Below are 22665 nucleotides of genomic sequence, written 5' to 3' on the forward strand. Positions count from 1 at the left end.
TCCTTTTTTTATCTAAGCCCTGTGTGTATATAATTTCATTTTATTTCCTAATAACTTTATAAAATATGTAGTATCCACATTTTATAGCTGACTGTAATAGAGTTCATTCTTTTTCACCTACAACTGCTGTTTCTAGAATGTAATTCTGGTATTGTGTTGTTGCCAGCACATTTGATGGTATAGCTCTTATCCTCCTCTTTAGGTAAAATCCTGTTTCTGCAAACTATTTTTTCCCAGGCTGTGGACATAAGATAAATAATGTGCACACTTTATTATAACCAGAAGAAACTGACTTTATTTAATAGAATTAAAGTAGGTTTTTTTGTGTGTTTTTTTTTTTTACAGAGACAGTCAGAGAGAGGGATAGATAGGGACAGACAGACAGGAACGGAGAGAGATGAGAAGCATCAATCATCAGTTTTTTGTTGTGGCACTTTAGTTGTTCATTGATTGCTTTCTCATATATGCCTTGACCATGGGGCTACAGCAGACCGAGTAACCCCCTGTTTGAGCCAGGGACCTTGGGTCCAAGCTAGTGAACTTTGCTCAAACCAGATGAGCCCATGCTCAAGCCGACGACCTCGGGGTATCGAACCTGGGTCCTCGGCATCCCAGTCCGACGCTCCTTCCACTGCGCTACCGCCTGGTCAGGCTAGAATTAAAGTAGTTTTGTTCTTCGTTGTTTGAAACCAACTAACTTGAAGTCATTCAAGTTGCATGAAATCTTATATGTGGTTTAAATTTTAGTTTATCTTGAAAGGATAGAAACAGGAATTCACACTGGAGGAAAATAGTTATGAAAATGAACACTTTCAGTTTAAACAGAAAACTAAAAACCTTGACTAGCCAAATACATATTGAAAATTGGATTTAATATCCCATTTCATGACCGAGTCCCTTCCCATTCTTTACCAGCAACACCTGATCTTCACCCTTTGACTAAGAGTGGAGTAACATTCCAATAGTTATTAAAAGAAATTCTTTTAGGCCCTGGTTGGTTTGCTTAGTGAATAGAGCATCATCCCATGTTTGATTCCCAGTCAGGACACATGACAAGCGACCATCTGCTTCTCTTTTACTCCCTCTCCTTCTCTCTCTCTTCCGCTCCTGCAGCCAGTGGCTTGACTGGTCCAAGCGTCGACCTCAGGCACTAAGGATAGCTCAGTTGACTTGGGCATTGGTCTCAGACAGGGGTTGCCAGGTGGACTCTGCTGTGTCAGGGCACTTGCATCTGTCTATCTCCCCTCCTCTCACTTAAAACTTTTGCCTCTATGTACATTGTGCGTGTTCTTTAATTTACATATTCATGATAATATGAGACTGAGATTGTTCAGAATTATACCACTCTTTGCCAAGATCTGATGGTAGAGTGGAATGATATAGCAACACCCCCACATAGTGTTTCATATGTGTACTCAGCTTCAGAGCACAAATTGTGCTTCTGTCTTGTTTCTTTCTGACCCAAACGGTGTAGTTCAGCCATATGTTAAGTTTCATCTCAGCAGGGGCCATAAGCCAAGTGATTCTTTGGTTTAGTTTGTTGTTTAAAAAGATCTCTTGAGATACAGACATAAAATATAAAATTTTATTTTTAATTAGAAATTTGAGGAACATTTTTAACTTGAATACTTAATGCCCATTTGATCTTAGGATTCTTAATAAACATGTAAATGCTTTTTTTTATTTTATTCATTTTTTTAGAGAGGAGAGGGAGAGAGAGAGAGAGAGAGAGAGAGAGGAGAGACAGAGAGAGAAGGGGGGAGGAGCTGGAAGCATCAACTCCCATATGTGCCTTGACCAGGCAAGCCCAGGGTTTTGAACTGGCGACCTCAGCATTTCCAGGTCAACGTTTTATCCACTATGCCACCACAGGTCAGGCTGTAAATGCTTCTTAAAAGCTTATTTACTTTTTGATAATTTTCTAAGGAAAGTCCAATGAACTGGGTACCTTTTTGGACATGGTATTAGATACTAATTTTCAGAAGGTTAGCTAATTTTTGTTACATTGAATCAAAAAGGTTTTTTTTAATAAGGAGGATTAAAATACAACATACTCCTATTTTTGTTATATTTTACATTAAAGATGGAATATCATTTCTAAAAGCATTATAAAAATGTATAATCTCCCTATCACAATTATTCTTTTTTTTTTTTTTTTTTGTATTTTTCTGAAGTTGGAAACAGGGAGGCAGTCAGACAGACTCCCACATGCGCCCGGCCGGGATCCACCCGGCATGCCCACCAGGGGGCGATGCTCTGCCCATCTGGGCCGTTGCTCTGTTGCATTCAGAGCCATTCTAGTGCCTGAGGCAGAGGCCACAGAGCCATACTCAGCACCCGGGCCAACTTTGCTCCAATGGAGCCTTGGCTGTGGGAGGGGAAGAGAGAGACAGAGAGGAAGGAGAGGGGGAGGGGTGGAGAAGCAGATGGGCGCTTCTCCTGTGTGCCCTGGCCGGGAATTGAACCCGGGACTCCTGCACGCCAGGCCGACGCTCTACCACTGAGCCAACTGGCCAGGGCATAATTATTCTTATATTACATATTAGTTAGCAGTTATTTTATTTATGCATATACAGTTGCAATTATAGAGTAAATGACATTTTAGATTCTGCTGTTTTCATCCTGAAAGTACTAACCCAAACATTAAGCTAATGGACCATGGTCTGTGATTGCTTCTCTTTTACATTGTGCCTGAGGAACAGATCATAAATCAAGATGTCCTTTATGAATTGTCTTTGAAAACAAGTCAATGATATATGTAAATATATGACCCTTTTAACTCTGAGAGTCTAATTTCTCTCTAAGTTAGTGCAGTTATGTCAGTTTTTTAATATTGTGGTAAAGGCCTGACTGGTGGTGCAGTAGATAGAGCATCAACCTGGGATTCTGAGGTCACAGGTTCAAAACCCCAAGGTCGCTGGTTTGAGCATAGGCTTGCCAACTTGAGCATGGGGTTGCTGGCTTAAAGCCCAAGGTCGCTGGCTTGAGCAAAGGGTCACTGGCTCAGCTGGAGCCCCTCTGACAAGGCACATATGTGAAGCATTCAGTGAACAACTAAGGTGCCGCAACTATAGGTTGACGCTTCTCATCTCTCTCCCTTCCCCTTTCTCTCTCTCTCTATCTCTCTCTCCTCTTAAAAAAAAAAAGTTGGACCTGTGGTGGCGCAGTGGATAAAGCGTCGACCTGGAAATGCTGAGGTTGCCGGTTCAAAACCCTGGGCTTGCCTGGTCAAGGCACATATGGGAGTTGATGCTTCCAGCTCCTCCCCCCTTCTCTCTCTGTCTCTCTCCTCTCTAAAAATGAATAAATAAATAAAAAATTAAAAAAAAGTTGTAGTAAAGTATATATAACATAAAACATATCATTTTAACCATTTCAGTGTACAGTTCAGTGGCATGAAGTACATTTATATTATTGTGTGATCATCACCACCATCCATCTCCAGAACACTTTTATCTTCCTGTACTATAACTTGGTACCTATCAGACACTAATTCTCCATCCTCCCTCCCACTAGCCTCTGGCAACCACCATTCTACTTTTGTCTCTATGAATTTGACTGCTCTAGCACCTCAAATAAGTGGAATCATCCCAAATTTGCCCTATTGTGACTGACTTTCTTTCACTTACTGTAGCATGTAATAATATATGTACAGATGATCACATGTATACATGTAGCTGTTGTTTGAAGGGAATACTTCTGATATTTCTTTGCTTTCTGTGTCCTTAGAGAACAAAATAATAGAATTATATTACAAAACTATAAATTGTCAAATCAGTCATCTGAACTAATTAAAATTAAGATCATGTGTTTATGTGTATTTTTTTCTCTAAGCAGGTTGGCAACATTGTACAAATCACCCAGCCAGAAGGAATCTACAGTACTATTTCAAATCACAGTCAGTATTATTTGATTAGAGTACAGTTTTGGTATTGGTGGGCAATAATGATCTAAAGCAGGGGTCTCAAACTCAACTCAGCATGTGGGCCGCAGAGCAAGATGCTAGAGAAATGAAAAATACAAGTAGGCCCCTAGACTTAATTTTATCCAAAATATTTTGAACTTCGTGGATTAGTCTGCGGGCCGCACAAAATTGTTCGACGGGCCGTATGCGGCCCATGGGCCGCGAGTTTGAGACCCCTGATCTAAAGAGAGTATTTACAAATTGTTTCTATTAATTTCTGTGGGCAGCAAGCGAATGTGAGGACAGCTTTTGATACTTAGAATTATCCCAAAAATACCAGTTTTATATATATGTACATAATATACTAGTCACAGACTGAAATTTATTTTTAAAAACTGAGGAAATAGTTACTTATAGGGTAGTGTGTTTATGCCATATGTTATATCAGATATTAAATATATTAAAAGTGAAAGTTAAATAAAGTGAAAGTTAAAATTTTTATTAAAAAAATACTAGCTGTACTCATTTTGGTCTATAGATATTATAGCTCTATCATAGTCACTAAATATATCCCACTTTAAAATGTTAAATTTTTTGTAATTGTACATTGTAGAATGTACATTTTTGACTGAAATATGCATACTTATCAGTAGTTTTATTCTTGCCATCTCATTTTAAGGACAAAAACAGAAATAGATATTCTGAAACTGACTTATCCATTTAGTCTTTGCATTGCTTAGGGGCATTTAAAGTATTCTAATTAAAAACCTTTAGAGTATTTAACTGTGAAAATAAGTTTTTAAAACACCTAAGTAATTATTACATGTTAATCTTTCACCTCTTCCAATAGTGTTACCACGAAGTTTGTTAGGGTTATCTTTTAGAGAACATTTTTATAATGCAATGTTTTTTTCTGTGTGTATGTATATATAAAATATGCCAGATGTAAAATACTCTGTATAGCCCTGGCTTAGATGTCTGTCCATGAGGTTTGTCCTCTTCATTCATAACAGTTGATCATTTCTGTCCCAAGAATAAAGTAGCTCTCATCAATTACTTAAAATATTCAGAAGACCAATTTTTATGATAGATGTTCTTAAAGCATACTTATATATTTTTTCATCTTGCAGCCTCAGGGATTTAGAGATGCTGTTGTTGCTACTGCATGCTCATTGCAAACAGAAGGTTCATTAAATTCCCGGAAACGGTCTCGAGAGTCAGAGGAAGAACAGGAATCCAAAGACTAATTCCAAAGTGTTATATATTGATTCTATGAGATGCAATGTATGTAAGTAGTAGACTTGTTTTTTAAAATATAATCACACACTATAGCATAAATGAATCAGGAATATATCAAGTGAAATATATATATATATACTTAATTTATATGATTCTCTGAATTTTTCTAAAGCAATGTTCTACAATTATATGGTGCCCTATTTTTATTTTTAGCAACATTCAGGAGGGATGATAGTTATTTTATATATATCTTTCTTTTTTTTTTTTTTTTTTTTTTTTTTTTTTCATTTTTCTGAAGCTAGAAACAGGGAGAGACAGTCAGACAGACTCCCGCATGCGCCCGACCGGGATCCACCCGGCACGCCCACCAGGGGCGACGCTCTGCCCACCAGGGGGCGATGCTCTGCCCATCCTGGGTGTCGCCATGTTGCGACCAGAGCCACTCTAGCGCCTGGGGCAGAGGCCACAGAGCCATCCCCAGCGCCTGGGCCATCTTTGCTCCAATGGAGCCTTGGCTGCGGGAGGGGAAGAGAGAGACAGAGAGGGAAAGCGCGGCGGAGGGGTGGAGAAGCAAATGGGCGCTTCTCCTGTGTGCCCTGGCCGGGAATCGAACCCGGGTCCTCCGCACGCTAGGCCGACGCTCTACCGCTGAGCCAACCGGCCAGGGCCATATATATCTTTCTATATAGAGATATATCTCTGTATAACTCTATCTATCTCTATATTTTTTTTCTTTTCAGGTGAGAGGAGGGGAGATAGCGAGGGAGACTCCCACATGTGCCCAGACTGGGATCAACCCAGCAACCCCATCTAGGGAAAATGCCTGAGTACAGAGCTATTTTTAGTGCCTCAGGCTGATGTGCTCCATTGGAGCTATCCTCAGCTGATGCACTTCATTGGAGCTATCCTCAGCACCCAGGGCCATGCTTGAACCAGTTGAGCCATTGGCTGCAGGAGGGAAAGAGGGAGAGAAGGGGGAGAGGGATGGAAGGAGAAGCAGATGGTTGCTTTTCCCATGTGCCATGACCAGGGATCGAACCTGGGACATCCATAGGCCAGGGCTGTCATTCTATCTACTGAGCCACCAGCCAGAGCCAGTTATACAGTGTGTCCATAAAGTCATGGTGTACTTTTGACCAGTCACAGGAAAGCAACAAAAGACGATAGAAATGTGAAATCTGCACCAAATAAAAGGAAAACCCTCCCAGTTTCTGTAGGATGATGACACCGTGTATACAGCGGAGCAGACCACGGCCATGCCAGTCGAGATGTGGACAGTACAGAGGAAAGTTCAGTGTGTTCTGTGGCTCGCTAAATTCAAATCCGTGGCCAAAGTGCAACATGAATATCAGCGTGTTTATAACGAAGCACCACCACATAGGAATAACATTACTCGGTGGGATAAGCAGTTGAAGGAAACCGGCAGTTTGGTGGAGAAACCCGTTCTGGTAGGCCATCAGTCAGTGACGAGTCTGTAGAGGCTATATGGGATAGCTACCTAAGGAGCCCTAAAAAAAATCTGTGCGTGAGCCCACATCGAACTGCACTGAATAGGTATGAAACTGAGAGAGTTTTCCTTTCATTTGGTGCAGATTCCACATTTCTATCGTCTTTTGTTGCTTTCCTGTGACCGGTCAAAAGTGCACCATGACTTTACGGACACACTGTATTTTGCAAATGTGGAAAGCTGAGCTCATGTGGTCAATCAAGCTTTTTTTTCCCTCTTTTCTTTGCTAATTGCCTAGAAAATCCTAGGAAGAACAGATTCTTTTTTTTTTTTTGCATTTGTTTTGTGTTCTCCTCCTTAAAAGTAGCTTTGATAATTCTTAAAATGACCCATTTTATTATTATAAAGGAAACTCAGCATGCTGAGTCAGCATATCAGTCTATTCCGTTTCATAGGTAAGTAAGATACACGTTTTAGATGACCAGTCTGATCTTAGTGAACTCAATCCTAAAATCTAAGCCATTTGTTTATTTGTAATTTATTTTATGTTAAAGGAAGGACTTTGGAACTCCATTTAGAAATTGTCTGGAACATATATCTTCCAGAATAGTCAAGTAAATAATTTCACAGTTGATTATTTCTATATTTTTGAAACATAGTATGATTCATTCAACTATAGAATTCTAGGTGTATTGATATTTTCTTTTGAATAATCTTACACTGCTTAAGTAAATTAAAATTTTGGATTGAGCAGTTTAAAAATCATCTAAAAAATGTTTCAGCATCTCCTTCTTCTTAGTGCTTCTCAAAACATTCACAAAATTTACTTTGGTTCCCAGTGGAAGAAAATTATTCAAACAATTGATTATCTGTGACAACCATATATATATTTTTTTAATTTATTGAATTTAGAAGACCTGTAATTTTTGGGGGGAGGACAGAGAGGTACAGATAGGGACAGACAGACGGGAAGGGAGAGAGATGAGAAATATCAATTCTTCATTTTGGCACCTTAGTTGTTCGGTGATTGCTTTCTCATATGTGCCTTGACCAGGGGGCTATAGCAGACTGAGTGACCCCTTGCTCGAGCCAGTGACCTTGGGCTCAAGCTGATGAGCTTTGCTAAAGCCAGATGAGCCCGCGCTCAAGCTGGCGACCTCAGGATCTCGAACCTGGGTCCTCTATGTCCCAGTCTGATGCTCTATCCATTGCACCACTGCCTGGTCAGGTGACCTGCATTTTTTTTTTAATTATTTTTAGCAAGAGAGGATGGGTAAGAGAGAGACAGGAACATGGAGCCGCCCTGACTGGGGATCAAGCCAGCAACCTCTGTGCTTCAGGAAGATGCTGTAATCAACCTAGCCATCCAGCCCAGGAAGAAGACCAGCATTTTTATTTCAGTTGAAACATTAATAAGCCATGTCAATTTTGTCACCTTTGTTTTTTCATGCCTTTCCTTTATTTATAAAATGAGAGGACTATATGATTATTACTAAATTCATTGGTTAAAATTTTATGATTTCTACTTTTGTAGAGATATTATTACTCATCTTAAGATTTTTACTTATTCAGCCTGACCAGGCAGTGGTGCAGTGGATAGAGTGTCGGACTGGGATGCGGAAGACCCAGGTTCGAGACCCCGAGGCCGCCAGCTTGAGTGCAGGCTCATCTGGTTTGAGCAAAAGCTCACCAGCTTGAGCCCAAGGTTGCTGGCTCAACCAAGGGGTTACTCGGTCTGCTGAAGGCCCAAGGTCAAGGCACATATGAGAAAAGCAATCAGTGAACAACTAAGGTGTTGCAATGCGCAAAAAAACTAATGATTGATGCTTCTCATCTCTCCATTCCTGTCTGTCTGTCCCTGTCTATCCCTCTCTCTGACTCTCTCTCTCTCTCTGTCTCTGAAATAAAAAAAAAGATTTTTACTTATTCATTTTTTATAGAGGGGAGAGAGAAGGGGGGAAGAGCAGGAAGAAGCACCGACTCCCGTATGTGCCTTGACCAGGCGAGTTCAGGGTTTCAGATTCAGCATTGCAGGTTGACGCTTTATGCACTGTGCCACCGCGGGTCACGGACGTAATTCCTCACTTTAAATGAGCAATAGGGGAAGAGTGACATTTACACATTTTTTATTTTTAAAATCAATATTAGGGTTTTCATTTTTGTGACAATATTGAAATGTTCTGTTGCTTTAAAATAAAAGATTTAGTTACAGAAGAGAGGTTGGCTGTTCACAATATGTATTTTTAGTTAACATCAGTACCTAAATTTACTGTTACTGTTAAATTTTACAGAACATTTTGCTCCCTCAGAACTGATTTTGGCATAAAACATGTTTACAGGAGTTTTTGGATTTTTGACCAAAATATATTCCTTTGTCTGTTTTCAGGTTTAGTTCACTATTAACATAGACCTTTTTGTGCTTTGACTCGAATGTGGAGTAAGATGTGAGTTTTTAAATACACCATTACTCTGATAGTGATTTTTTTGTGTAGCTTATTTTATGAGAATATAAATGTTTTGTACTCTCAGAAGTTGAGAATTCATGGAATTTATGTTCTATTTTCAAAATAAGTCAACACAGATAAAAAGTAAAACCAATAGCAAAGTAAAGAGAATTTGTATTAATTCATATAAACCAAGGCAAAGAAAAAAACATAATTGATTATACAACTTTCTAGCTCTAATAATAGGAAATATACAAGTTCTTTAAGAGAAAAAAAAAAACAGTATTTTTGCCTTTGTTTTTTGTTTTTTAGTAAGTAATATTTGCACAAGATTTTAAATTCAATGAAAAGTCAGTCTTTTTTCTCCCCTATTTCTTAGTCACAAAGCTCATTTTTAGAGAAAGAGAAACATCGATTTGTTTTTTACATTTATGCAATCATTGGTTGATTCGGGAATGGAACCTGCAACCCTGGCATTTCAGGACAACGCACTAACCAACTAAGCTTGTAGGCCAGGGCCAAAGGGATCTTTTTAAAAAGATACATTAGTTCATGTTACTTCTCTACTTACAACTCCCTACTGGTTTCCTGTTGCATTTAGAATAAAAGCCAGGCCTGACTTATGGTGGCACAGTGGATAAAGCGTTGACCTGGAATGCTGAGGTCGCCGGTTCAAAACCCTGGGCTTGCCTGGTCAAGGCACATATGGGAGTTGATGCTTCCTGCTCCTCCCCCCTTCTTTCTCTATCTCTCTCTCTCTCTCTCTCCCCTCTCTCTCTCTAATAAAAATGAATAAATAAAATCTAAAAAAGTAAATAAGTAGAATAAAAGCCAGACTTCTTACAGGGGGATGCTCTATGATATAGCTTCTCTTCCTTTCATGTTCATGATGCCATTACCTCATTGGATTCCTATGCTCAGTCACACTGAACTTTGTTCCTCAGGTATACATGTTTGTTTATTTATTTATTTTTGTATTTTTCTGAAGTGAGAAGCGTAGAGGCAGAGACAAATTTCCACATGTGCCTGACAGAGATCCACCCGGCATGCCCACCAGGGTGCAATGCTCTGCCCATCTATGGCGTTGTTCCATTGCAACTGGAGCCATTTTAGCGCAGAGGCCATGGAGCCATCCTCAGCGCCCGGGCCAACTTTGCTCCAATGGAGCGTTGGCTGCGGGAGGGGAAAAGAGAGACAGAGAGAAAAGAGAGGGGGAAGGGTAGAGAAGCAGATGGGCGCTTCTCTTGTGTGTCGTGGCTGGGAATTGAACCTTCCACATGCCGGGCTGATGCTGTACCGCTGAGCCAACTGGCCAGGGCACACATTTATTCTTTATTATTATTTATTTTTTAGAGAGAGAGAGAAAGTAGGATAGGAATGGAAGCATCAACTCATAGTAATTGCTTCTAAGGTGTGCCTTGACCAGACAAGCCTGTGGTTTTGAACCAGTAACCTCAGCATTCCAGGTCAATGCTTTATCCACTGTGCCACCATAGACCAAGCCATTGGTTAATTCTTGTATGTGTTCTGACTGGGGACTGAACTTGCAACCTTGGCATATTGGTCAGCACTCAAACCACTTAGCAACCTGGCGAGAGCCCACACAAATTCATCTTTGCTTTAGGACCTTTGTACAAGCTTTTCTGGATTTTTACGTGGCTTACTCGTTCAGGTTGAGCTCAGATATTACCTCCTTGGACAGGACTTCCCTGCCCATCATACAAAATGTTGACCTCTCCTACTACTATCAAAATACCCTAATTAAAAGTTTTAAATGGAATGTATTGGAGTGATATTGGTTAATAAAATAATATAGGTTTCAGGTGTACAATTCTGTAATACATTATCTGCATACTGTATTGTGTGTTCACCACCCCAAGTCAAGCCTTTCATCATCATTTATCCCCCTGTGCTGTCTTCTACCTCCCTGAACTCCCCTTTCCCTCTGGTGTACAGTACCCTAATGTTATTTACTATATTTACCACTATCTGAAGGCATTATTTATTGACTCTTCCACTGGACTGTAAGGCCTGTGACAGCAGGGACCTTCTTCACTATTATATCCTGAGTTCTAGAACAGTATACCTGGCACACAACTGGTTCTCAAATAGCTAATGAAAGCCTGACCAGTGGTGGCACAGTGGATAGAGCGTTGACCTGGGATGCTGAGGTTCCAGGTTCGAAACCCTGAGATTGCCAGCTTGAACGTGGGGTCATCAACATGATACCATTGTAGCTGGCTTGAAAAGGGGTCACTGGCTCAGCTGAAGCCCCCCAGTCAAAGCACATATGAGAAAGCAATCATCTTGGAAGCTAAGCAGGGTCGGGCCTGGTTAGTATTTGGATGGGAGAAGCAATGAACAACTAAAATGCTGCAACTATGAGTTGATGCTTCTCATGTCCCTCTCTCACTAAAGAAAAAAAAATACAGCCCTGGCCAGTTGGCGCAGTGGATAGAGTGTTAGCCCAGTGTACGGATGTCCCAGGTTCAATTCTCCGTCATGGCACACAAGAGAAGTGAACATCTGGTTCTCTCCCCCCTCTCACTTCCCCTTCCACAGCCAGTGCCTTGATTGGTTGGAGTGTTGACCCCAGGCACTGAGGATTGCTGTTAGTCTGTGTACATCAGGTGCTAAAAGTAGCTCGGTTGATTCGAGCATCAGCCATAGACAGTTTGCCAGGTGGATCCTGGTCAGGGCACATGTGGGAATCTCTCCTCCTTTCACTTAAAAAAAAAAATTGGGTATATGTGTCTACACACACACACACACACACACAGTGAAAATGGAAGTGAAACTCTTAGTACCAGTGCTCCAAACTGAAAGACTTGGCTATGCTTTCAAGGCTGCCTTGAGTTGCTTAATCTAGATAAAGTACACTGATACTATGGATGAAGGAAGCACTTTATAAACTTACTGAAAACTGGACTTGCCTGACCTGTGGTGGTGTGCCGGTGGTGCAGTGGATAAAGCATCAATGTGGAATGCTCAGGATTCTGGTTCGAAGCCCTGGGCTTGCTGGGTCAAGGAACACACAACAAACAGTTTAATGAACAACTAAAGTGAAACAGCTATGAATTGATACTTCTCACTCCCCCACCCCTCTCTTTTCACTCTCTGTAAAATCAATAAATAAAATCTTTACAAATAAATAAATAAAAATAAAAACTGGACTTCTCATTATTGCATTTCTTTTCTAACCTGGTTTTCACTATTCTAACAAAATGTATCTAAAGTTTAATAAAATTGATTGTCTTGTCTGACCTGTGGTGGTGCAGTGGATAAAGCATTGATCTGGGACGCTGAGATCACTGGTTCAAGTCCCTGGGTTTGCCTGGTCAAGGCACATATGAGAAGCAACTGCTACTACAACTTGATGCTTCCTGCTCCTCACCCCCTTTCTCTCCTCTAAAAAAGTTAATAAAATCTTTTAAAACATTGGTTTTATAGGCCTTTGATCTTACTGTTCTTTTTTATTGAGTCTTTTGGGGTGACATTGGTCAATAAAATTACATAGGTTTCAAGTGTACAATTCTACAATACATCATCACACTGCACTGTGCTCACCATTCAAAGGCAAGTCTTTTGTCACCATGTACCCCCATTCACCCTCCTCCACCTGCTCCCACCACCCCTCCCTTCTGGTAATAACCATACTGTTGTGTCCATGAGGGTTTTGTTGTTTGGGGGGTTACTTAATCCCCTCACCTCTCACCCAGCCTTCCAGTTCTACTCCCGACAGCAGTCAGTCTGTTCTCTGTGAGTCTGTTTATATTGGGTTTATTTTGTTGATTTTCCTTATATTATGTCTGCACATAAGTAAGTGATATAGTATTTGTTTTTCTCTGACTGGCTTATTTTACTTAGCATAATACCCTCTAGATCCATTCATGCTGTCCTGAAAAGCAGGATTTACTTTTTTATGGCCGAGTAGTATTCCACTGTGTAAATGCACCACAGCTTTTTTATCCAATCATCCAATGATGGACATGGCCTGCTTCCAAATCTTGGTTATTGTAAATAGTGCTGCAGTGAACATAGGGGTGCATATATTCTGAATCAGTGTTTTGGGGTTTTTTGGATACATTTTCAGAAGTAGAATCACTCGGTCATCAGGCAGTTCCGGAAACTCCATACTGTTTTCACAGTGGCTGTACTAATCTGCATTGCCACCAGAGGGTTCCCTTTTCTCCACATCCTTGCCAACACTTGTTTATTTAATTGTTTTACTGGTTTTAGAGGAAGGGGGAGAGAGAGGGATGTCCATCTGCCCCTGTATGTGTCCTGACCAGGAATCCAACCAGCAACCTTGTGCTTCAGGACAATGCTCTAACCAACTGGGGTACTGTTCATTGATTTGTTGAGTATAGTCATTCTGATGAGGGTGAGGTGATAATCTCATTGTGATTTTAATTTGCGTTTCTCTGATGTTAGTGATGTCAAGCATCTTTTCATGTCTCTTGGCCATCTGTATGTCCCCTTTGGATTTGACTAATATGCTTTAAGCAATATTTGACACTTCGGAACTCTCCTCCCTTGGCATCCCTGATACTAGACCATCCTGCTCCTCTACCTAAACTGGAGACCCCTTGAATGTACATTCATAGGGTCTTTTTTGAAAATCAACAGACATGTCCTTTTGCTAATAGCTTCCCATTTGCCTTTTGTACAGTTGTGATTCCCATTCTCCAATGTATGCAGTATAGTGGGACTGTCAATGTTGGTGCCTTGTTCTCTTGTTAGTGAGGGGTCCATAGGTGGCTGAAGTCCAATCAATTGAACTCATATGCCTGGATCTTGAAACTTGAGTGGAAGACCTAGGATTGGGAAAAAGTGGTTGAAATGCATTCGTTCTAGCCTGACCAGGTGGTGGCGCAGTGGATGGAGCATCGGCCTGGGACGCTTAGGACCCAGGTTTGAAACCCCAAGGTTGTCAGCTTAAGCACGGGCTCATCCAACTTGAGAGTAGGCTCACCAGCTTGAGTGTGGAGTCACTGGCTTGAGTGTGGGACATAGACATAACCCTATGGTTGCTGGCTTAAGCCCAAAGGTCGCTGGCTTGGCTGCAGCACCCGGGTCAAGGCACGTATGAGAAAACATCAATGAACAACTAAGGAGCCGCAACGAAGAATTGATGCTTCTCATCTCTTCCCGTCTGTCTGCCTCTCTCTTGCCAAAAAAAAAAAAAAGAAAAGAAATGCATTCATTCTACCAGCAATGACTGGGTAAGAGTAGTTTCTACTAACCAGATAGCTGAAGTGACCCTATGTCTACTAATGAATTACTTTCTACTAATGAGTTACTTCAATAGCCCTCCCACAGATTGTTTCTTGGTTAAATCAGCCAGAACTGGCTTCTGTTTATAATGAAAGAATCCCTTTGGACGTCGACTTTTCTCTCCAACCTTGGAAGAATTACTGTAGTTCCTTATTTTTTTTAAAGCATAAGCGCAGTCGTCCCCCACTACCACAAATTATGCAGTTGAGTTTCCCACATTTGGGGAAGTCGCAGGGGTCAGCACACTCGGAGTGCAATGAGTGAGCCTTGCCCTGGGGAAACCACATTCATGATCATGGTATCTCCCCTGCCGGGTAAGTATGTATTGTAGTAGTTCCTTATTTTAGTTGCCATATTAATTCATTTTTTGTGTACCAAATCAACTTTAAAAAAATAAATCTTAACTGATTTTTAGAAAGAGAAGAAGGGAGAGAAACAGCAAGCGGAAGAGAGAAACATTGATTTGTGATTTCACTGATTCATGCCATCATTGGTTGATTCTTGTATGTGCCCTGACTGAAGATCGAACCTGCAACCTCGATTTGTCAGGATGACACTCTAACCACCTGAACTATCCAGCCAGGACCCAAATCAGCATTTTAAGCTCTATCACCCATGCTCCAAACCACCGCCACACTTTTTTAAAAATTATTTATTTATTTATTTATTTATTTATTTTACAGAGACAGAGAGTCAGAGAGAGGGATAGATAGGGACAGACAGGAATGGAGAGAGATGAGAAGCATCAATCATCAGTTTTTCGTTGTGACACCTCAGTTGCCCATTGATTGCTTTCCCATATGTGCCTTGACTGTGGGCCTTAGCAGACTGAGTAACCCCTTGCTCAAGCCAGCGACCTTGGGTTCAAGCTTTGCTCAAACCAGATGAGCCCGTGCTCAAGCCGGCGACCCTGGGGTCTCGAACCTGGGTCCTCCGCATCCCAGTCCGACGTTCTATCCACTGCGCCACCGCCTGGCCAGGCACCGCTGCACTCTTTAAATTAACAATGTCACAGTTCTACCAAATGTTTGACATATTTAAAACCAACCCCACTTTTCTCCCAAACCGTTGTTTTTTTTTACTTCATTTCTCTTAATGTCAGAACCTTTCTCAAAGACTTACTCTCATGATAACTACACATTTAATCAGTTGCCAAATTATTAATGCTGTAAGAGGTACACTCAAATGCCGGAAAGTTGTACTCTTAAGGACTTGGGGATTAGAAAAATAAGTTTGTTCTCAGAATTAAACATGAAATCTTTAAGACCCTTGCTTATTGCATGATTGCTATATTCCAGAGATAATGCTAAGTCCTTTTAAGTATTATCATAAGTAGCCCATTCATTAATTTTGTTAGGGTAGGTATTTTTATTCTCAGAGAAGTTAGTTATATCTATGAAGATTCTTTATATATAAATAATGAAAACTTACTGGCAATTTATACCAAAAAGGATATATTGCAAAGATATCAAAAACTTACAGAAACATGATAATTTCAATAGATGCAGAAAAAGCATTTGATAAAATCCAGCACCCGTTCATGATCAAAACTCTCAGCAAAGTGGGAATACAGGGAACATACCTCAACATCATAAAGACCATCTATGACAAACCCACAGCCAACATCATACATAATGGGCAAAAATTAAAAGCAATCTCCTTAAACATCAGGAACAAGGCAGGGGTTCCTCCTTTCACCACTCTTATTCAACATAGTCCTGGAGTTCTAGCCACAGCAATCAGACAAGAAGAAGAAATAAAAGGCATCCAAATTGAAAAAGAAGAAGTAAAACTATCATTATTTGCAGATGATATGATATTGTATATAGAAAACCCTAAAGTCTCAGTCAAAGAACTACTGGGCCTGATAGATGACTTCAGCAAGGTGGCAGGATATAAAATTAATACTCAGAAATCAGAGGCATTTTTTGTCTGACCAGGCGGTGGTGCAGTGGAAAGAGCGTCGGACTGGGATGCAGAGGACCTAGGTTTGAGACCCCGAGGTCGCCAGCTTGAGCGTGGGCTCATCTGGTTTGAGCAAAAGCCCACCAGCTTGGACCCAAGGTCGCTGGCTCCAACAAGGGGCTACTTGGTTTGCTGAAGGCCCATGGTCAAGGCACATATGAGAAAGCAATCAATGAACAACTAAGGTGTTGCAATGCGCAATGAAAAACTAATGATTGATGCTTCTCATCTCTCTCTGTTCCTGTCTGTCTGTTCCTGTCTATTTCTCTCTCTGACTCACTCTCTGTCTCTGTAAAAACAAACAAACAAACAAACAAAAAACCAGAGGCATTTTTATACACCAACAATGAACTGTCAGAAATTAAGGAAACAATCCCTTTCACTATTGCAACCCAAAAATAAAGTACCTAGGAGTAAACTTAACCAAGGAGATTAAAGACTTATACTCAGAAAATTATAAAACATTGATGAAAGAAATCAAGGAAGATACAAACAAGTGGAAGTATATATCATGCTCATGGTTAGGAAGAATAAACATCATTAAAATGTCTATTACCCAAGCAATTTATAAATTCAATGCAATACCAATTAAAATACCAATGACATACTTCAAAGATATAGAACACATATTCCAAAAATTTATATGGAACCAAAAAAGAACACGAATATCCTCAGCAATCCTGAAAAGGAAGAATAAAGTGGGAGGTATCACATTTCCTGATATCAAGTTATACTACAAGGCCATTGTACTCAAAACAGCCTGGTACTGGCATAAGGACAGGCATATAGATCAATGGAACAGAACAGAGAACCCGGAAATAAACCCACAGCTTTATGGACAACCGATATTTGACAAAGGAGGTAAAAGCATACAATGGAGTAAAGACAACCTCTTTAACAAATGGTGTTGGGAAAATTGGACAGCTACCTGCAAAAAAATGAAAAGAGACCACCAACTTACACCATTCACAAAAATAAACTTCTTTTCCAATGGATAAAAGACTTAAATGTATGCTGTGAAACATCTTAGAAGAAAACATAGGCAGTAAGCTCTCTGACATCTCTCGCAGCAATATATTTGCTGATTTATCTCCACGGGCAAGTGAAATAAAAGACAGAATAAACAAATGGGACTATATCAAACTAAAAAACTTTTGCACAGCTAAAGACAATAAGAACAGAATAAAAAGACAAACTACACAATGGGAGAACATATTCGACAATACGTCTGATAAGGAGTTAATAACCAAAATTTGTAAAGAACTTGTAAAACTCAACACCAGGAAGATAAACAATACTCCTGACCTGTGGTGACGCAATGGATAAAGCGTCGACCTGGAATGCTGAGGTCGCCGGTTCGAAACCCTGGGCTTGCCTGGTCAAGGCACATATGGGAGTTGATGCTTCCAGCTCCTCCTCCCTTCTCTCTCTCTCTCTTTCTCTCTCTCTCTCCTCTCTAAAATGAATGAATAAATAAATAAATAATTTAAAAAAAAGATAAACCAATAAAAAAATGGGCAAAAGAAATGAATAGACACGTCTCCAAAGAGGACATACAGATGGCCCATAGGCATATGAAAAAATGCTCAACATCAATAATCATTAGAGAAATGCAAATTAAAACCACAATGAGATACCACCTCACACCAGTCAGAATGGCGCTCATCAACCAAACAACACAGAATAAGCGCTGGTGAAGATGTGGAGAAAAGGGGACCCTTCTGCACTGCTGGTGGGAATGCAGACTGGTGCAGCCACTGTGGAAAACAGTATGCAGATTTCTCAAAAATTAAAAATTGAACTGCCTTTTGACCCAGATATCCCACTTTTAGGAATATACCCCAAGAATATCATAGCACTGTTTCAAAAGGAGAAATGCACCCCCATGTTTATGGCAGCATTGTTCACCATAGCGAAGATCTGTCAACAGCTCAAGTGTCCATCAGTGGACAAGTGGATTAAAAAGCGGGGGTACATATATACAATGGAATACTATGGGGCCATGAAAAAGAAGGAAATCTTACCTTCTGCAACAATATGGATGGACCTGGAAACTATTATGTTAAGTGAAATAAGCCATGCAGAAAAAGAAAAATATCATATGACCTTACTCATTTGAGGAATCCAATGAACAATGTGAACTGAGGAACGGAATTGAGACAGAGGAGGGGTCAAAGGGACCAGAGGAAAAGAGGACAGAGGGAAAGGGGATGATAGGATGGGATAAACCTGAAGGGAAGGGGGGAGGGCGCTGTCAGGAGGAGGGCAAGGGAGATGTTGAGGGGAATACAGTGGAGGGGGGATGCATTCGGGGCAACACTAGAATCTATGTAAACATAATAAATTAAAATCAATTTTAAAAAGTAAAAAAAACTTACAGAAACAATAGGAAGGCTAAGGAGCCAGTTTGGAAATGGTATGACCTAGATAGTTCTAGAGCGCCAGACAGCCCAGACCAAAGGAATGGTCTTTTTGATGGGAGCCCATTGAACTATCACCCTTCTTTTCTTATGTCTTGCTCAGGATTCAAATCCTGGGGAGGAAATATTTTATTGACCCCAGGATGTGATAGCATCTGGGAGAAATTGGTAGCGTTATCTTCGGCTTATGTAAGAAGAGGCCAGGAATCTGATTTTAACACCTGCGAAAACTCTATACAACAGAGGAAAGGTAGTTCCCCCAGCGAGACTGATGCTGCTAGGAAAGCAGTATAGCTGCTGGGCACCACAAACAAGGAATGCACATCACAGTTTATGATTTTCTCAAAGTCATACTTCTAGGAAACAGCCTATCGGGAATTCAGGATACGTCTAACTCCAGAGCCCATGCTCTTGCTCTTAATTATATTAATGAAGTCGTTCTCGATTTGGGAAGATTTTGCCTCCCAGGGGACATTGGTAATTTGGAGATATTTTGATCATCACACCTGTAGGGCTGGTGCCACTGGCATGTAGTGGGCAAAGATCAGGTATGCTGCTAAACATTCTAACATGCACGTTACAGCCCCTTATGACAAAGAATTATTTGGCCCACAACATAAATCATGTTAAGGTTAGGCACTGTAACCTGAGAAAATAGAGCATGGGGCTATACCCTTAAAATGTATTAATAAGTTTTGGTAAACAATACCGTATGCAGAAAAAGGAGGGTCAGATGGAGCATATTTTGATGTACCCTGTTCAAGGGGAGGAGGATTATTCTTTTGAGACAGAGCGAGCGACAGATAGGGACAGACAGGAAGGGAAAGAGATGAGAATCATCAATTCTTGGTTGCGTCTCCTTAGTTGTCCATTGATTGCTTTCTCACATGTGTCTTGATGGGGGGACGGGACTACAGCAGAGTGAGTGACCCCTTGCTCAAGCCAGCGACCTTGGGCTTCAAGCCAGTGACATTTGGGCTCAAGCAAGCGACCATGGGGTCATATTTATGATCTCATGCTCAAGCTGGCAACCTCTGGGTTTTGAACCTGGGTCCCCTGTATCCCAGTCCAATGCTCTACCAACCATGCCACTGCTTGGTCAGGCAGGAGGGTTATTCTTAGATTGGTCCTGATAACTGATTCTTAGTGTGGAAATGATTGCATCAGGCATCAGTTGGATGCTATTATATATTGGAATAAAAAATTCATCTGATTTCTTGCACATCAATTATAAACCTGTGACAGCCAGGTGCTTTAGTTACAGCCCAAATGAAGTAACAGTTCTCATTCTAAATTCTTATGTTATCATAAGGGTGTGTATTTTTTTTAATATACATCAGTTTCTTTTTTGTTTTTTTTAAGTTATTTTATTTACCCTTTGATGATGATTTTATTTATTTATTTATTTATTTATTTTTGTATTTTTCTGAAGCTGTAAACGGGGAGAGTCAGTCAGACAGACTCCCGCATGCGCCCGACCGGGATCCACCCGGCACGCCCACCAGGGGGCAATGCTCTGCCCACCAGGGTGCGATGCTCTGCCCCTCCCGGGCGTCGCTCTGTTGCTACCAGAGCCACTCCGGCGCCTGGGGCAGAGGCCAAGGAGCCATCCCCAGCGCCCGGGCCATCTTGGCTCCAATGGAGCCTTGGCTGCAGGAGGGGAAGAGAGAGACAGAGAGGAAGGAGAGGGGGAGGGGTGGAGAAGCAGATGGGCGCTTCTCCTGTGTGCCCTGGCCAGGAATCGAACCCGGACTCCTGCACGCCAGGCCGACGCTCTACCACTGAGCCAACTGTCCAGGGCTACATCAGTTTCTTATGAGATCTGTCAGTGTAGTAGTATCCCTCTGTTTAATTAAGTTTGGGACACTCAAACTTCTGAGCCTCTAGGTTCAAGTTGCTAAACTTTGTCATAAATTCATGCAGGTAAATGTCACTATGGTAATTTTAAAATGTTTTTTTTGGGTTTTTTTTGGTATTTTTCTGAAGTTGGAAACAGGGAGGCAGATTCCCACATGCGCCCGACCGGGATCTACCCGGCATGCCCACCAGGGGCGATGCTCTGCCCATCTGGGGCGTTGCTCTGTTGCGACCAGAGCCATTCTAGTGCCTGAGGCAGAGGCCATGGAGCCATCCTCAGTGCCCGGGCCAATTTTGCTCCAATGGAGCTCCAGCAGTGGGAAGGGAAGAAAGAGACAGAGATGAAAGAGAGGGGGAGGGGTGGAGAAGCAGATGGGGGCTTCTGTGTGCCCTGGCTGGGAATCGAACCTGGGACTCCTGCACACGAGGCCGACGCTCTACCACTGAGCAAACTGGCCAGGGCCTTAAAATGATTTTTTTGGCACTTCTTCCACCAGGAGGTGGGGTGTATTATGTTCCCTGCTTTTGAATCTGAATGGGTTTATTACAGCCTGGACCTATAGAATACTGCAGAAGTAATGCTATACTCCTCCTGCGTTATTCATTGGAACACTCACTCTTGGCAACCTAAGCCACCATGTAAGAAGTCTGACTACTCTAAGGCCACCACGTTGGAATCTTTTTTTTTTTTTTTTTGTATTTTTCCGAAGCTGGAAACAGAGAGAGACAGTCAGACAGACTCCCGCATGCGCCTAACCAGGAGGTGACGCAGTGGGTAGAGCGTCAGACTGGGATGCAGAGGACCCAGGTTTGAGACCCCAAGGTCACCAGCTTGAGCGCGGGCTCATCTGGTTTGAGCAAAAAGCCCACCAGCTTGAACCCAAGGTCACTGGCCCCAGCAAGGTGTTACTCGGTCTGCTGAAGGCCCACGGTCAAGGCACATATGAGAAAGCAATCAATGAACAACTAAGGTGTCGCAATGTGCAACGAAAACCTAATGATTGATGCTTCTCATCTCTCTCCGTCCCTGTCTATCACTCTCTCTGACTCACTCTCTGTAAAAAAAATAAACAACAACGACTCCCGCATGCGCCCTACTGGGATCCACCCAGCACGCCCACCAGGGGGTGATGCTCTGCCCACCAGGGGGCGATGCTCTGCCCCTCCGGGGCGTCGCTCTGTCGCGACCAGAGCCACTCTAGCGCCTGGGGCAGAGGCCAAGGAGCCATCCCCAGCGCCCGGGCCATCTTTGCTCCAATGGAGCCTTTGGCTGCGGGAGGGGAAGAGAGAGACAGAGAGGAAGGAGAGGGGGAGGGGTGGAGAAGCAGATGGGCGCTTCTCCTGTGTGCCCTGGCCAGGAATCAAACCCGGGACCCCTGCACGCCAGGCCGACACTCTACCACTGAGCCAACCAGCCAGGGCAACGTTGGAATCTTTATGTGCAGTCATTACAATGAAAGCCCAAGCTGAGATCCCAGTCAACAGCCAGCTTTAGTTTCCCGTTTCGCAACACAGTGTCTTGCAAACAATTTACATACTAGTCTTTATTTCCACTCAATTTTTTAAACATATAAATGAAAAAGTATAATATGATTGAGTCATTTTGGATATCTAGCCCATTTGAGTCCTCATGAATTTATCCACAACCAACTGGGTACAACTTCATGAGAAACACCTAGCTGAGCAGTCAACCAACAGAGCTATAAAATGCAGTACAATGGTTTTAATTTTAGCCACTATGTTTTTTTGTTGTTTTTTTTTCCCTGAAGCTAGAAACAGGGAGAGACAGTCAGACAGACTCCCGCATGCGCCCAACCGGGATCCACCCGGCACGCCCACCAGGGGCGATGCTCTGCCCACCAGGGGGCGATGCTCTGCCCCTCTGGGGCGTCGCTCTGTCGTGACCAGAGCCACTCTAGCGCCTGGGGCAGAGGCCAAGGAGCCATCCCCAGCGTCCGGGCCATCTTTGCTCCAATGGAGCCTCGGCTGCGGGAGGGGAAGAGAGAGACAGAGAGGAAGGAGGAGGGGGTGGAGAAGCAAATGGGCGCTTCTCCTATGTGCCCTGGCCGGGAATCGAACCCGGGTCCCCCGCACACCAGGCCGACGCTCTAC

General features: G+C 42.1%; 1 protein-coding gene and 1 non-coding gene across 4 annotated transcripts in view; one reads left to right on the forward strand and one right to left on the reverse strand.

Moving 5' to 3' along the window:
- Window positions 1–22665, forward strand: part of RAD51C (RAD51 paralog C) — a 187064-nt gene that overhangs the window by 20666 nt on the left and 143733 nt on the right. Inside the window, exons 8-10 of one of the 3 annotated variants that reach the window (XR_010748947.1) lie at window positions 3835–3898; window positions 5035–5192; window positions 7851–8182. Coding sequence is in view for 2 of the 3 variants with exons in the window: in XM_066364684.1 (XP_066220781.1) it covers window positions 3835–3898; window positions 5035–5151 (181 nt within the window). In the remaining variant the exon portion in view is untranslated. Of the gene's footprint in view, window positions 1–3834; window positions 3899–5034; window positions 5193–7850; window positions 8941–22665 lie in introns of those variants that run through there. The other 2 variants (XM_066364684.1, XM_066364685.1) reach the window with 2 other exon arrangements.
- On the reverse strand, window positions 14471–14633 carry LOC136396241 (U1 spliceosomal RNA). The gene has a single exon (XR_010749633.1). It is a non-coding gene; the product is annotated as a U1 spliceosomal RNA (small nuclear RNA).

The sequence above is a fragment of the Saccopteryx leptura genome, chromosome 2 (genome assembly GCF_036850995.1).
Source record: "Saccopteryx leptura isolate mSacLep1 chromosome 2, mSacLep1_pri_phased_curated, whole genome shotgun sequence".
In the NCBI taxonomy this organism is placed as follows: domain Eukaryota; kingdom Metazoa; phylum Chordata; class Mammalia; order Chiroptera; family Emballonuridae; genus Saccopteryx; species Saccopteryx leptura.